The 15,000-nt window shown below is 45.1% G+C and overlaps 1 protein-coding gene across 11 annotated transcripts in view; it reads right to left on the minus strand.

The window, feature by feature from the left end:
* The window catches only part of sulf2b (sulfatase 2b), a 103,182-nt gene that overhangs the window by 26,163 nt on the left and 62,019 nt on the right, over window positions 1-15,000 (minus strand). For 10 of the 11 annotated variants that reach the window (XM_076984652.1, XM_076984647.1, XM_076984650.1 and 7 more), the window contains 4 exons: window positions 9,525-9,776; window positions 6,041-6,280; window positions 3,507-3,658; window positions 1,722-1,891 (listed from right to left, as the gene is read on the minus strand). In XM_076984652.1, the coding sequence (XP_076840767.1) occupies window positions 1,722-1,891; window positions 3,507-3,658; window positions 6,041-6,280; window positions 9,525-9,699 (737 nt within the window). In that variant the 5' untranslated portion in view covers window positions 9,700-9,776. Of the gene's footprint in view, window positions 1-1,721; window positions 1,892-3,506; window positions 3,659-6,040; window positions 6,281-9,524; window positions 9,777-13,328; window positions 13,602-15,000 lie in introns of those variants that run through there. The other variant, XM_076984648.1, reaches the window with a different exon arrangement.

Here is a 15,000-nt window from a genome sequence, read left to right on the forward strand (position 1 = left end):
GCTTCTCATGGAGAGCCTGTGGTTACACTGTAACAGGACGATGGGAAGCTTCACAGCACATCCAGAGAAGTATTACAAAACAGTGCAGGGGAAGAGAGAGACGCGTGGTCTCAAACAGACCTGAGTACCAGTGAGCTGAGGACAATCGGGAGAGTTTGAAGTGCTGTGGACGACCCGCACCAGACTGAGAGAAATCGCAACGTGGAGAATAAGGCAGTTTGTGGGTGTGATGGAGAGGATAGATAAGAGAAATAAACCTTCACACAGGCCCACACATACGCTGGAACATGACAACACAGTTGGCACTTTGGTAGGTTAATAGATATTTCTGACAAACAGTGAAGAAACAGATTGTAACAAGCGTCTCTTTTCTGTGACGAACTTAAAAAAGCCTATTAGTGTAAAGCAGCCTAAAAAATATACAACGCACGCACGCACGCACACACACACACACACACACACACACACACACACACACACACACACACACACACACTGTTCTTTTGAAGCATCCATTAAAACACTTCACCGTCGCCTCTTCAAACGGCATTAAAGTCCCAGCAGCTTATCATGTGCTTTAGAATTCACACGTCTTTGTGCTTCTCCAACAGAAGACGAGCGTGTGCCTCCCCACATCCTGGTCCTTCTTTAATGACGCAGCGATCCGCTCTCACGTCGGTTCTGACTGCTCCATCTGGCCTTAGACTTGGACACCGTGTCACGAGATTCATATTGGTCTCCGTTTCTACTTCATAAAGACAGACCGCGACACCCACAAAGAGAACGAATCCAGCCCCGGGATCTCCTACACACATATGCACATATTCATGCATATTCATATGTTGGTTTTTAAAATATTTACATATACCTTATACACCATTCCTGTAACGGTGAACGTGATGTAGTGTGGAGAGTAAATGCAGGAATGTGAATGTGCGTTGTGCGTGTTGGGGGAGAGGGAACACTGTAGAGGGGGGGGAGAGCGAATCTGCTCAGTGCAAAACAACAGCAGTAACAGGTGTGTGTGTTTGTGTGTGTGTGGGGGGGGGGGGTGTCTGCAAAAATACAAGATGCAAGATGCATGTGTGTGCAGAGAGACAAAAGAAATAAAAACGAAGCATGAATGAAACTAATGTATATGTGAGGGGGGATAGAGAGAGAGAGAGAAGGGGGAGAGAGAGAGAGAGCGAGAGAGAGAGAGAGAGAGAGAGAGAGAGAGAGAGAGAGAGGAGGGGGGGGAGAGAGACAGAAAGGCACAGAGAGAGACAGAGTGAGAGAGAGAGAGAGAGAGAGAGAGAGAGAGAGAGAGAGAAGGGGAGAGAGAGAGACAGAAAGGCACAGAGAGAGAGAGATGGAGCGAGAGAGAGAGAGAGATAGAGAGAGAGAGAGAGGGCCAATCTGTTAGTAAAGCAGAAATCTGGCATGTAGGTCAGGAGAAATGGGGCCAGTGAGTGTGGCTGTGGTGGCGATGCTGCAGTGTGCTCTAAGCGCCTGTAAGTGCTCTCATGTGGATTATCCTGGACAGTGGACAGAAGAAACTGTACATCCCCAACAGCTGTTTGATGTCATTACACGGATTCTCATCTATTAGTTTGTGCGAGTGTGTGTGCTGTCTTGTATACGCCCAACTGAAACAGCCGTCCTGTAGCTAGACCACAGTGACTAACACACAAACCAAGCAGAATTCAACAACACAACGGAACTATGAGTGAGGAACTCACATGTGTTGGGATGCGTTGGGGAATGCGGTGGTGTACTGGGGGGCCGCGTCCTCTGGGCCATGGGGAGCGGCGTGACTGATCACCATCATCACTGGCCTATGAGGGTACATCTTCTTGGACATACGGAAGTAACTGATGCTGTCATTGGTTATGAGGTCTGTCAGGTAGTCCTGTGTGAGATGGCAGGGCACACAACAGAGATGTGCTTCAGACAAAGACTAGGAAATGACTAGGAAAGATACACACATACACAAAGAAGGAAACGGAACAGCTCTAAAGCAAAGAAATAATCCACATATTACATATTTTTTTCTTGTCCTTATTAGCAGATCTCAATACAACTGATATATTTTCTTACATATTTATACAAAATAGATATCCCACACACACACACACACACACACACACACACACACACACACACACACACACACTATATTGCCAAAATGTTTCGGTCACCCATCCAAATGACCTAGGCATGCAGACTGTTTTTACAAACATTTGTGAAAGAATGGATCGCTCTCAGGAGCAACAAATCCAGTCATGAAATTTCCACAGTCACCTGTCAGCTGTATTAAAAGAAAATGGAAGTGTTTGGGAACTAAAGCAACTCCGCCACAAAGTGGGAGGCCACGTAAACTTCACAGTGCGACGAGGTCACCAACTTTCTGCACAGTCAGTCACTACAGACATCCAAACTTCATGTGGCCTTCAGATTAGCTCAAGAACAGTGCGCAGAGAGCTTCATGGAATGGGTTTCCATGGTCGAGCAGCTGCATCCAAGCCATACATCACCAAGTACAATTCAAAGCATCGGATGCAGTGGTCTAAAACACACCGCCACTAGACTGTAGAGCAGAGGAGATACGTTCTCTGGAGTGATGAATCACGCTTCTCCATCTGGCAATCTGATGGATGAGAACAGTACTTGTCTGACTGCATTGTGCCAAGTATAAAGTTTGGTGGAGGGAGGATTATGGTTTAGGGTTGTTTTTCAGGAGCTGGGCTTGGCCCCTTAGTTCCAGTGAAAAGAACTCTGAATGCTTCAGCATACCAAGACATTTTGGACAATTCGATGCTCCCAACTTTGTGGGACCAGTTTGGTGCTGGCCCCTTCCTCTTCCAACATGGCTGTACACCAGTGCACAAAGCAAGATCCATAAAGATATGGATGCAGAGTCTGGTGTGGATGAACTTGACTGGCCTGCACAGACTCCTGATCTCAACCCAATAGAACACCTTTGGGATGAAATAGAGCGGAGACTGAGAGCCAGGCCTTCTTGTCCAACACCAGTATGTGACCTCTCAAATGCACTTCTGGAAGAATGGGCAAACTCCCCATATACACACTCCTAAACCTTGTGGACAGCCTTCCCAGAAGAATTGAAGTTGTTCTAGCTGCAAAGGGTGGACCAATGTCATATTGAACCCTATGGATTAGGAATGGGATGTCACTTAAGTTCATATGTGAGTCAAGGAAGGTGAGCGAATACTTTTGGCAATATAGTTCTTCTTCTTTCGGCAATTCCCGTTTAGGGGTCGCCACAGCGGATCAAACTCCTCCATCTGGCCCTGCCCTGAGTGTCCTCCACTGACACACCAGCCACTCTCATATCCTCTACCACTTTTAGCAATATAGTGTATATACAGTTTATATATAGTTTATAACCAAAGTGGGTCTAATATACTCCACTATGTAAACAGATAATCTCCAAAAGAATTAAGAGCTGGTGAGCACACATATGCAGTGAGTGCAGACACACACACACACACACACACACACACCTGTGGGTAGTTATAGCCATGCTTCTCACGGACGCCGTTCCTGCAGATGGTGTAGTTGTAGAAGCGTGAGTTCTTCACCATGCCCACCCACTCTCTCCAGCCGGGGGGAACATAGCTGCCATTATACTCATTGAGATACTTCCCGAAGAATGCTGCACACACACACACACACACACACACACACACACATTAGGTCACATAAGGTCAGTGAGCAAGACCTTAATGATCCTGTCTTTGAGTTGTAGAATTATTGCCATAAGATATTTCTCCTTCTTCTAGATACGCAGCATTAAGTCTGACTCAGCAAATCGAGCTCTGTCACATCACTCAGCTAATGGAACAGCTGGGGGCCATTAACAACCATTCAGATATAGATCCAGATTGACTTCACTGATTCCAATAACCTGGACTCCCAAACGCACCTCCATGTGGCCACAATCATGACTCATCACAACGAGAACACGGCAAAATCTGCAGCGTCACTACAGACATTTCCAGCACTTCAGTCAATCTTTAGGTTTTAGGCTTGAGACAATGCAACTATGTAAAATACAGATGGTCAACACACACACACACACACACACAAACGCACGCATACAACGAGGTCAATACACACACGCACGCAAACAAAGAGGACAAAGCTCTCTGGGTGGATTAGAGAGATGATTCGATGATGTTGATATTGCAGAGATGACATTAGGTAGGATGTCAGTGCTTTCCTGTCTAAATGTGCTAAGTCCATCTCTCCTAAAGAAAGTGCATTCTAATGGATTACTCTAGCTACTAAGAGCTGACTCACTGCCAGGTGTGTGTGAGTGTGTGTCTCTGTTGCATGTCATGCCTTTTCCGGGAAGTGTTCACAGACACTGAAAAAAACTAATCTGATACAAATTGTCTTTAAGAGCAGTTTGTCAGCAGGCAAGTGTGCTCAAAGTGTGTTTCTGACAGTGTCTGAGACTGCAGTACCTGTCAGACAGAGTCTCCAATAAGTGCGTTTGAAAAGGTCACCACACGTCTGTTTACTATGATATAACAGCACTTAGGGGGCAAAATCAATTCAGCCAGAATGAAAGAAAAGGAGCTGCATGAAAAATGTGTTCCTGTATATCACGACATCATCACTCACGCGGCAAGACCAAAACAACTCAACCCCTGTAGTTCAGCTGATACTCACCCCTGTGTGTGTAATCACTCCTGCCTGTGTTCATGCTGGTTACGTGTGTATTTTGTGCAGAATAATGTAGCAGTGATTATATCTGAGAGAGCATATACGGTTTGAAAAATGTGTGTGTGTGTGTGTGTGTGTGTGTGTGTGTGTGTGTGTGTGTGTGTGTGTGTGTGTAAGTGCACCTGAAGACGCTAGACTCCACCCCTCTCTGGTCCAAAGTAAAAACAGCAGGGACTTTCCTCCCTAATTCACTAATCAGTGTCTCACAGCTCAGATCTAAAGATATAATTCTGTCACATATCAGAGTCTGGCCTAAATTAGTCAGTAGGCATTAGACATGGAGACACGTACACACACACACACACACACACACACACACACACACTCCCACACACAGAGCAGAGCGCCCTTATTCAGTCCCTCACAGCGGTATCTAATCTTTAAAAGAACTTGTGCACTGTTCATGTTCGGACTGCAGTATGACACTGTCTGCTCATTACACAGTGCCATACTAGACAGTCTGATGCTCCTGCTGTTCCTGGGTCTTCCACTCACTGCTGAGACACCAGCTCCTACTACGGCCCGCTGTTACCACAACGACACGGTCAGCACCACAGAACCTCCCCGCCAGACTCACACAACATACTGGTCTGAAGCGCATGAGAACACATTCAAAGGTTTTATCAGTGTTATCAGTAACAGTCGAAAATGTGACACAGCCCTCCCAGGACTGGGACCAAATTCACCTGTAAAGAGCATGGTTGACTTACATGATATACATATATTTATAATAATAATAATAATATTTTGATTATTATGATGTTGTTGTTTTTGTTTTGTATATTTTAGTTCATGACTGGAAATCCACTTAGTGTTTTCCTTACCCGGCGTCTAGTTTCAGAACACAAAGCCCTGGATACCCGGATGCTCTGTACCACATGTCAGTATTGATCGCACGACCACATTTTACTATGAATATTAATCATGTCACGTCCGTTCAAAGTAGTATTCAGACCAAATATTCCTGCCCAGTAGAACAGAATTCCTCCAGCAGGATCCTACATTCACTCCACATTTATCTGATGTCGGCTGCTTCCAAAGAACACTACTTTTACTGCCTCCTTTACTAGGTGAACAGTTCCACTGCATCAGGTAATCTGTGCCAGTCAGTGCAGGCAATACATATACACCTGTGTGTATGAATGGATACATGGCCGCATGTGTGGATGTGTGTGTGTGTGTGTGTGTGTGTGTGTGTGTGTGTGTGTGTGTGTGGTGGTGGTGGTGGTGCACCTGTCCTGTAACTGCCGTTGTTGGGCGCGGCTCGTGTGTGTGTGTGTGTGTGTGTGTGTGTGTGGTGGTGCACCTGTCCTGTAGCCGGTGTTGTTGAGATAGACCCCAAACGTGCGCGGCTCGTGCTGTGCTTGCCAGCTGGGTGAGGAACAGTTCTCGTTGTTGGTGTAGGTGTTGTGGTTGTGCGCGTATTTGCCCGTCAGCATGGACGAGCGAGACGGGCAGCACATGGGCGTGGTCACGAAGGCGTTGGAGAAGTGTGCCCCGCCCTGTTCCATGATGCGCCGTGTCTTGTTCATCACCTGCATGGAACCTGGGGGAGAGAGGGAGAGAGATAGCGGATGAGACAGAGCAAGGCAGAACTGAGACAAGATCGAGAAATGATAGCATGAGAAATAGGAGGGCCAGGGAAGAGACTGCAGGAGAAGAGTCCCAGTGAAGCAAGCGGTGCTCCTACAGTAACGTCATTAACAAATCCCACTGATTGTTCAGCAAATTATCCTGTTGATCAAGCAAGATCTCTCTCTCTCTCTCTCTCTCTCTCTCTCTCTCTCTCTCGTTATGGTACCAGCACCACAATAAGGCAGGATAAAGTTATGAGCTGATCCGTTCATGCAGCTCTCGTGAAAACATGTCTAGGTTAATCCTGCCAAAAGAGCTAGGGTTAGAAGTAAAGGAGGCCACTGATGATATATGTCTGAGGGACTTGGGTGTGATCTTTCAAACGATGGAAAATTGATGTTTTTCTGTGGATGACTGCATGGAATGAAATAGAAAATTCAAAGAGGGGAGGAATACGTTTGATTAGATTTGAAAATAAAATAAAATGTGGTTCCATGAACAAGCATAATTTGATAGACCTTCTTCTCCTTGTCTTTCTTTCTGTTTCAGTCTCTCTATCCCTCTCTTGCTCACTCTATCTCTCTCTAACAAGACACACACACAAACCAGACTGACTGATGCATGCAGAGACAGGAAGCTTGAATTCACTTGGCCTTTTCATACATGATCCCCAAACCTCCACAAATCCATACTGAAAGGCCAACAACATGCACACACACACACACACGCACACACGCACACGCACACACACACATACACACACACACACACACATATGAAATGAGAAATGAAAAAAAGAAAATGAAACCCCCGCTGCACATAACTTGTAAATGTCAGAATGGACTCCTTAAAAATCGAATTTTGCAACAGCACCACAGGTTCTAACCTCTATAAAATTCATATTTACTGATCAAAACAACTCCTTTGCATCTAATTATTTATGCTCATTAGGATGTGTGTTGGAACACTAGTCAGGATGTTCAGACGAGATTTGAGATTTTGATGCAGACAAAGAGAAGAGAGGAGACGTCCGATGCGAAATAAGAAGAGATGAGGAGAATATGGAAGCAGACCATCTGAGAAGCGTTTGACACCCCCAGCTCCACTAGAGCCATGCAACGAAGAACCACGTGCCTGTGAAGACGCTAGGCTCCGCCCCGCTCTGTTCCAAACTAAAAACAGCAGGGACTTTCCTCCCTAATTGTATCAGCTCTCACAGCTCTAGCAGATCTAAAGATATATTTCTGTCACATATCAGAGTCTGGCCTAAATTAGTCAGTAGGCATTAGACAAGGAGAGACACACACACACCTAAACACACACACACACACACGAACACACAAACACACACGCACACCACCCACACACTCCCACACACAGAGCAGAGCGCCCTTATTCAGTCCCTCACAGCGGTATCTAATCTTTAAAAGAACTTGTGCACTGTTCATGTTCGGACTGCAGTATGACACTGTCTGCTCATTACACAGTGCCATACTAGACAGTCTGATGCTCCTGCTGTTCCTGGGTCTTCCACTCACTGCTGCCTCAATTAGCACCAGCTCCTTCGGCGTCCCGCTATTTCAAGCTCGCGGTGAGGGCCTTGGTTTTCATGGGCATGGTGCGAGCGCAGAAATGAAGCAAAAGATTGTGGCACAGGCACGTGTGGGTGTGGCAGGAACATTGTCTGCTATTTTCATGACTGCCATAGACGAGCTAATCCAGAGCACAGCAGTGAATTTACGAAAAAAAGCTGTGTAGAAGCAGGTGTGTTTAGACTGAATACATAATCAGCAGGTGTGTTTAGACTGAATACATAATCAGCAGGTGTGGCTAGACTGAATACATAATCAGCAGGTGTGGCTAGACTGAATCCATAATCAGCAGGTGTGGCTAGACTGAATACATAATCAGCAGGTGTGTTTAGACTGAATACATAATCAGCAGGTGTGGCTAGACTGAATACATAATCAGCAGGTGTGGCTAGACTGAATCCATAATCAGCAGGTGTGGCTAGACTGAATACATAATCAGCAGGTGTGTTTAGACTGAATACATAATCAGCAGGTGTGGCTAGACTGAATTCATAATTAGCAAGTGTGGTTAGACTGAATTCATAATTAGCAAGTGTGGTTAGACTGAATTCATAATCAGCAGTTGTGGTTAGACTGAATCCATAATCAGCAGGTGTGGTTAGACTGAATCCATAATCAGCAGGTGTGGCTAGACTGAATACATAATCAGCAGGTGTGGTTAGACTGAATCCATAATCAGCAGGTGTGGTTAGACTGAATTCATAATCAGCGGGTGTGGTTAGACCAAATACAACAATCAGCTGGTGTCTATAAGTGTGCTGCCACAATATCCAATCAGACTAAGTTCTGTCATTCCCTGCTGATCATGAGCCGATGAGTGACAGGTCTGTGATGTCAGTGAGCGTACAGAAATGACAAACATAAAATGAGGAAGCAGCCATACCTGTCAGGGAAGTACAGTCACCACAACAAAATATATGACATTATCACTATTGTTCACAATGATGAGAATAGAAATTACATTTACATAGTTATGATATGATTAATTATTTATATATTTAAATTTGAAAGATTTCCATTTGATTCACATTTAATAGTCAACAGAATGTGACTATTTAGCTAGTAATTGAGAGACACACTTTTAGTGTTGTGTTGTTTGAAAATCCCACTGTGAAATGGATGAAGTGAGGAAATTTCCATGATGCATGGAGAACGTTATGACAAGGATAAGGTGCAGCACACAGAAAGGGTGGAGTAGGGTGGAGATCATGTCTACAATACCCCCAGGCGAACTGTCTGCCCGGGACAGCCCGGGGTTTTTAGAGTAATAAATGAAACCGAAGGAAGTAAAACCCAGGAATTAAAAGTTGGTCTTTGACGTGCCAGGCTGGGTCCTGGTGAAAATATCCTTTAGAATGGGAGGCTCTTCTCAGAGAGCAGGGCAACAATACTATTGATCTCATGACCCTACCCACAAGGTATTCAAGAGCAGGACCTTCAGGATAACTGACACTGATAGGGAAAACCAACTGAACACCACCACAGATTCAGAGCTGAAGCTGTGGATGCAAATTCTGCACAACATACGATTGTTCTCATCAAAGTGCCCCTGTTGGGATAGCCTATGCGTCATTTTAAAGTCACCAGCCAGCTGATAGATCCGTCGGACGGGATGTGACTCACCCAGCTCGATGTCCTGGTCGTCTGTGAGGATGAGGATGATGTTGGGCCGGATGTTGCGACGGTCGCGATGGAAGCGAGGCTTCAACCTCTGGCCGGACAGGAAGACGGAGGCGTGGGCCACCGCCACCACCACGGCCAGCAGCACCGCCCACCGGCATGTCTGCCCGCCCGTCATCACAGCAATAGCCTCCCGCCACTGGTGTCAACGTCGGGGCTCCCGCTCACTCTACCTGCAGCTTTGCCTCACAGCACCTGCAAGGGGGTAAAGGGTCAAAGTTCAAAGGTCAGGTAATTTTTCATTCTGCATTATATGCTCCGCTGCAGTGCCTCAACCTGGTCGTTAGGAGTAGCTGTTGATACGAGCTCATTCGAAGTCTCCTAACTAAACACTTCGCCTTCACTTTCTTGTTCTCATTCTCTCTGAAGGGCTCCACAAACAAAACAAAAAGTCCCCAATTTCAGTCATTCAGTGAACGTTTAAGGTCATGTGTAAGGTCATTCCGGGACCATCACTATGGACGCTGTCAGATTAAACATAAATCCTTGCCATGTCTTAGTCAGAAGATGTTTGATGGCGATTAGTCACTGCTCACATTGTTATGCGTGTTCATAAGTCTTTGGTGATGAAGGTCATGTAACTGTCAAAGGAGGCTACAGTTCTGTTTGAGGTGCTGGAGATTATGTGTTCAGAAGAGATACAGAAGAGAAAGGCTGCAGGGAGTCATGAGAAGAACAGTATGGGCTGTTCTTTATCCATTCACCCACCCTTTCCTGGGAGTCATGAGGAGAACAGTATGGGCTGTTCTTTACCCATTCACCCACCCTTTCCTGGGAGTCATGAGAAGAACAGTATGGGCTGTTCTTTATCCATTCACCCACCCTTTCCTGGGAGTCATGAGAAGAACAGTATGGGCTGTTCTTTACCCATTCACCCATCCTTTCCTGGGAGTCATAATCCTACTCCACTGATCTGCCTGACAGCTGAACCAGCAGTATCCTTCTCAGTATTGTTTATATGTGTGAGCTATCTGTCATCCTATTGGTAAACGTTAAGGAACATGTCATGGGGGAGTTGCAAGACTAGACTGGAAAAAAACACAGATTCTAACATGCTGGACTTTGCATCAGGGTATCTCAGTCTGATTCTGGCATAAGAGGGTATGATAAAAAGTTAAATGAACTAAGGCAGAAAGTCTCTATCTTTCCAACAAGCTCCAGGCTATCAGAGATCTGGCTATAGGCATACAGCTATGCACACAGTCACGGCACTTTGGAAAAATGAAATATCTTCCCAAAATACCTTCCCTCCTGTAATCCTGACATGTAATTCCATCACAAGGGGGGAGCACAAGTACATACATGTAGCGGGCCCAGAAAGAGCAGGTGAAGTGAAAAGGATTCTGCACGCTTGTGAAATGAATCGGATTTTACACGCTTGTGAAATGAACCCTGACGAACATGATTTTAATGAAACCCTTAACTCCCATTTCAGGACTGCACAAAAAATGCCAAGGTTACATTTTCTCTCGCTCCCTCTCTCTCTCTCTCTCTCTCTCTCTCCCTCTCTGTCTCTCTCTTAAGAATATTCAGTGAGCACACTGAAATATGATTACTTGGATGGACTGTATACACACTCACATGTACACACATGCACTCACACACCGCAGTATCGAGGGAAAACACACAACGCCACTTCATGCAGCGTCATCGTGTATTGGTCATTAATTATTCAGATGATGGGATCCCCCTCCATCCTACTAACCTTGAGAACAAACCCAGAGGGAGCCAGGTCTTAGTCAGGCCCACGCACTGCAATTCACATAGCACAAACCAACTGGAATACATATGAGATAGAGGGGGAGAGAGAGAAAGAGAGAGAGAGAGGGAGAGAGTTCAACAGCCCTATATAATCTCATGTAGACAGCACATTCTCATCAAACCAAAACAGTCATCGTGATGATAACCAGCTGGCTCAGAGTCATGCTTGATGAAGCTTGTCTAGAATGTGTTGAGCTTTTACCATTAAGAGGTTATCTATCACGCTGTTACCATTTAAAATGTCGCTACCACATTCACAGCAGCCTTTATCATAAAACGGACGATTAAATGTTTTCTTTCTTTCGTTTTTTTCTAATTAAACCTAAAAAAGGGCGAACAACAGATGTTTGTCATCAACTGTCTCAGATTAAATTTATCTGAATGTGTACATATAACAAGAAAAAGATCTGCTTACTTTTAATGTTCTTAATAAAACTTTAACACAGAAGTAGCTATCAGAAGTAGCTAACACACATGACTGCATGTGCATGTGTGGCGTGTGAAATTACGATTAACTCGACGGAGCGTTTAGCTACGGCTTACAAGCTGTGTGTGTAGCATCAGGGATGAGACGGTGGGCGGGGGGCAGGGATGGTGGTGGTGTGCACCGCACCGAGAGCGCTCGAGGAAGAGACGGAGCACAACAGGGGCGGAGTGAACCGCGCCAGGGATGGAAGACCAGAAGCACCTGTTAACCCCGCCGGGAGCACTCAAGGCCACTCACAGTGTCCAGGCACACGTTACTCATCTGTGTGTGCACGCGTGTTGTGCCTACACGTGTAAAATCCACAAAATTCCTCAAAGCTGAAAACTATGGAGTAATAATCCCTAACACATTATTTTATTTATTTATTTATACCAGGTTTACCATTTAAATAATTCAGTTTATTTTGCCTACGATGTAATTAGTACGATTAATGACATGAGAATTAAACTAAAAAATTATTTTACATTTTAAAAATTATAATAATAATAATTTAAATATTGTAATAAATAGATTTTATTGATTTATTGATTGATTTATCAGTAATATATGGAATGAAAGAACATAACGATTATAGTATAAGTATATAAGAAAAATATTTGTTTTTCATGACAGTTTGAGTGTGATAGTTTTTATTCTTATACCATTTTAGACAAAACACACAGTCTTCTTTCATCTGTATTCTCACACTTTCTCACTCTCAACCTTGGCTATGTTGAACTTTCCACTCAGTGAGCTCTGAGAGATATCACGCTGGGAACGCTTTGGTCTAAAACATAATAGTTCACGAGTAGAGAGAGAGAGAGAGAGAGAGAGAGAGAGAGAGAGAGAGAGAGAGAGAGAGAGAGAGAGAGAGAGCGCCACAGTCCACAAAGGACTCACCCACTCCTGATTCTATTATAGGGCACAACTTGCACAACAGGAAACACCGCCCTACATATGAGCAATAAGCACAGGAAGACTAACACTGGGATGTGACACAATGCCTTAACCAAACACATGTAAGCTCATTTAACATATGAACTTTAACTCCCATCACAAACATCTGTTGCTGTCAGAATGCAAAACAACAGCTTTTGTTCTCTGTATTGACTTTTCTAATCCACATTTTGTATCTCTAAAAACTTTATTTAGCATACTGACAAATAACAAAAGGAAAATGAATATATATACAATGAATTAATAATTTAAACAAAGATCAATCACACACAATGAATTTCATCATTCTAATAGAGCAACACCTTTGTCTGACAGAACACAGAACTTCGACCTTCCAGACAAGCACAACTTCAGAGCGAACACCGCAGCCCTGTCCTCTGGACTCGTCTCATTCCCATCTCACTCTCAGCTCTCTCTCCGCTCCTCCGTCTCCGCCGCACTCTCTGCCACTCGCTCGCTCCGGCTCCGCGGATCTCAGCTGCGAGCCGGCGCTTTCATCCCATCCCTCCCTCCCTCCGCACGGGTCCCCTCCGCCTCCGTCTCTCTCACCGGTCTGTAAGTACCTCATGGTATTGATGTGCAGGTGTGTCCTCTCAGCTCGGCATCCTGTGTGAAGATGGTCATATCCAGAGCCCGTGTGAGCAGGGGCTACGCTTGTATCCCCAACCTAATCCCTGATAACACGATATGGCTGCTGCACTCCTCTGTCTCTCTCTCCTTCTCTCTCTCTCTCTCTCTCTCTCTCTCCACTCTGTCTGTCTCTGCAGGTCGCTGTGCTCTCACTATATTCCTCCCTCTCTCGCTCTCTGTGCGCTCCTACACTCTCTCCCCTCCGCTCTCACTCACTTCTCTTCTCCCTCTTCCTCACAGACCCATCCTTCCTCCCTCTCTCGCTCAGCTGTTCTCTCTCTCTCTCTCTCTCTCTCTCTCTCTCTTTCTCACACACACACACACCTTTTTCCCTGTGCTTTATAATTCCCTCTCTTCTCTTCCAAGCCATCCAATCTCACAGAATTGATGTGTTGTAACCTTGAGGTCTGCTGTTTTCAATTTATCGCCCAACCAACCCCCCCCCCCACTCCCCTCAACACCCCAAACCCCCCCCCCCCCCGCCCAGCCCCAGATGTGTCTCTCTCCAGAAAAGAGTTAACCGAGCGGCATGGCTGGTCACGGCATGGGAGGAACGCCGTCCCATCTGTGCCCTCCAAACAGAGACACCCATGAATAACCATCTCCACATGCTCTCGTATTCATTGCTATTTACTCGAATTAACGCAGTAAGCAGCTCCCAGTTTGAGAGCCCTCTTCATTCACATTTGCATGAATTACTGGGAAGAACAATGCTCCCAGCGTGAGCTCGCGACAGCTAGATTTATGTGAATATACCGCGTTTTATCCAAGCGAGAGCCTGGTTTATATTTGCCCGAATTACGGCGCTAACACACACATCACACGCGGCGGCTGCACCCAGATCTGGAGACTGGAGATGTGATTTGTGTTTGCCCGAGCTCGAGCTGGCATGTATTCAGCCACAGCCACAAATTATCTCCTGTTCTCAAAAGAGGGGAGGGTATAACAAATGGCTTCCTAACAAGGACTACACCAGATAAAATTTCCCTGCTTTACTCTTACATAATACTGAAAAATGAAGATGTGTTTTGGGATAAGCGAAGGCGATCTGTTAGAGCTCCAGAGTGAAGGGTTAGTCATGCAAGACTAGCAAGTGGAGAACTGACAAACAGCCAATTAAACTGCACATTTGGCATATTGGTAAAGGGAATGGATTTCATCATTCAGCTCTTGCAGGTTGAAATGGAATTACAACACTTCAATTACAACACTTCCACTAATTATGAGAGATCAAAGCAAGATCTGTAATGCTCTGTAAATGTATTACAGTAGGTAAATTACCATAATTCGTTAAGTAGCATATTTCAAAAAGAATGAAAAAAGAAAAACATCTTTGTTCATGTCAGTATACATGACAGAAAAGGAAAGCAAAACGCAGGAGAATAAGATTTTGGTCCAGTTGGCTTCATCTATTTAATGAACTTTGTCCAGTTGCTTTACTTATCACGTTGAAGTTGGAACTGCCAACCAGACAGTGTGTGTGTGTGTGTGTGTGTGTGTGTGTGTGTGTGTGTGTGTGTGTGTGTGTGTGTGTGTGTGTGTGTGTGTGTGTGTGTGTAGGGTGCAGGAGGCATTCTCAGCAGATACGTCCATACAGTAAGCAAG

This window comes from Brachyhypopomus gauderio, chromosome 21, assembly GCF_052324685.1.
Source record: "Brachyhypopomus gauderio isolate BG-103 chromosome 21, BGAUD_0.2, whole genome shotgun sequence".
Lineage (NCBI taxonomy): Eukaryota > Metazoa > Chordata > Actinopteri > Gymnotiformes > Hypopomidae > Brachyhypopomus > Brachyhypopomus gauderio.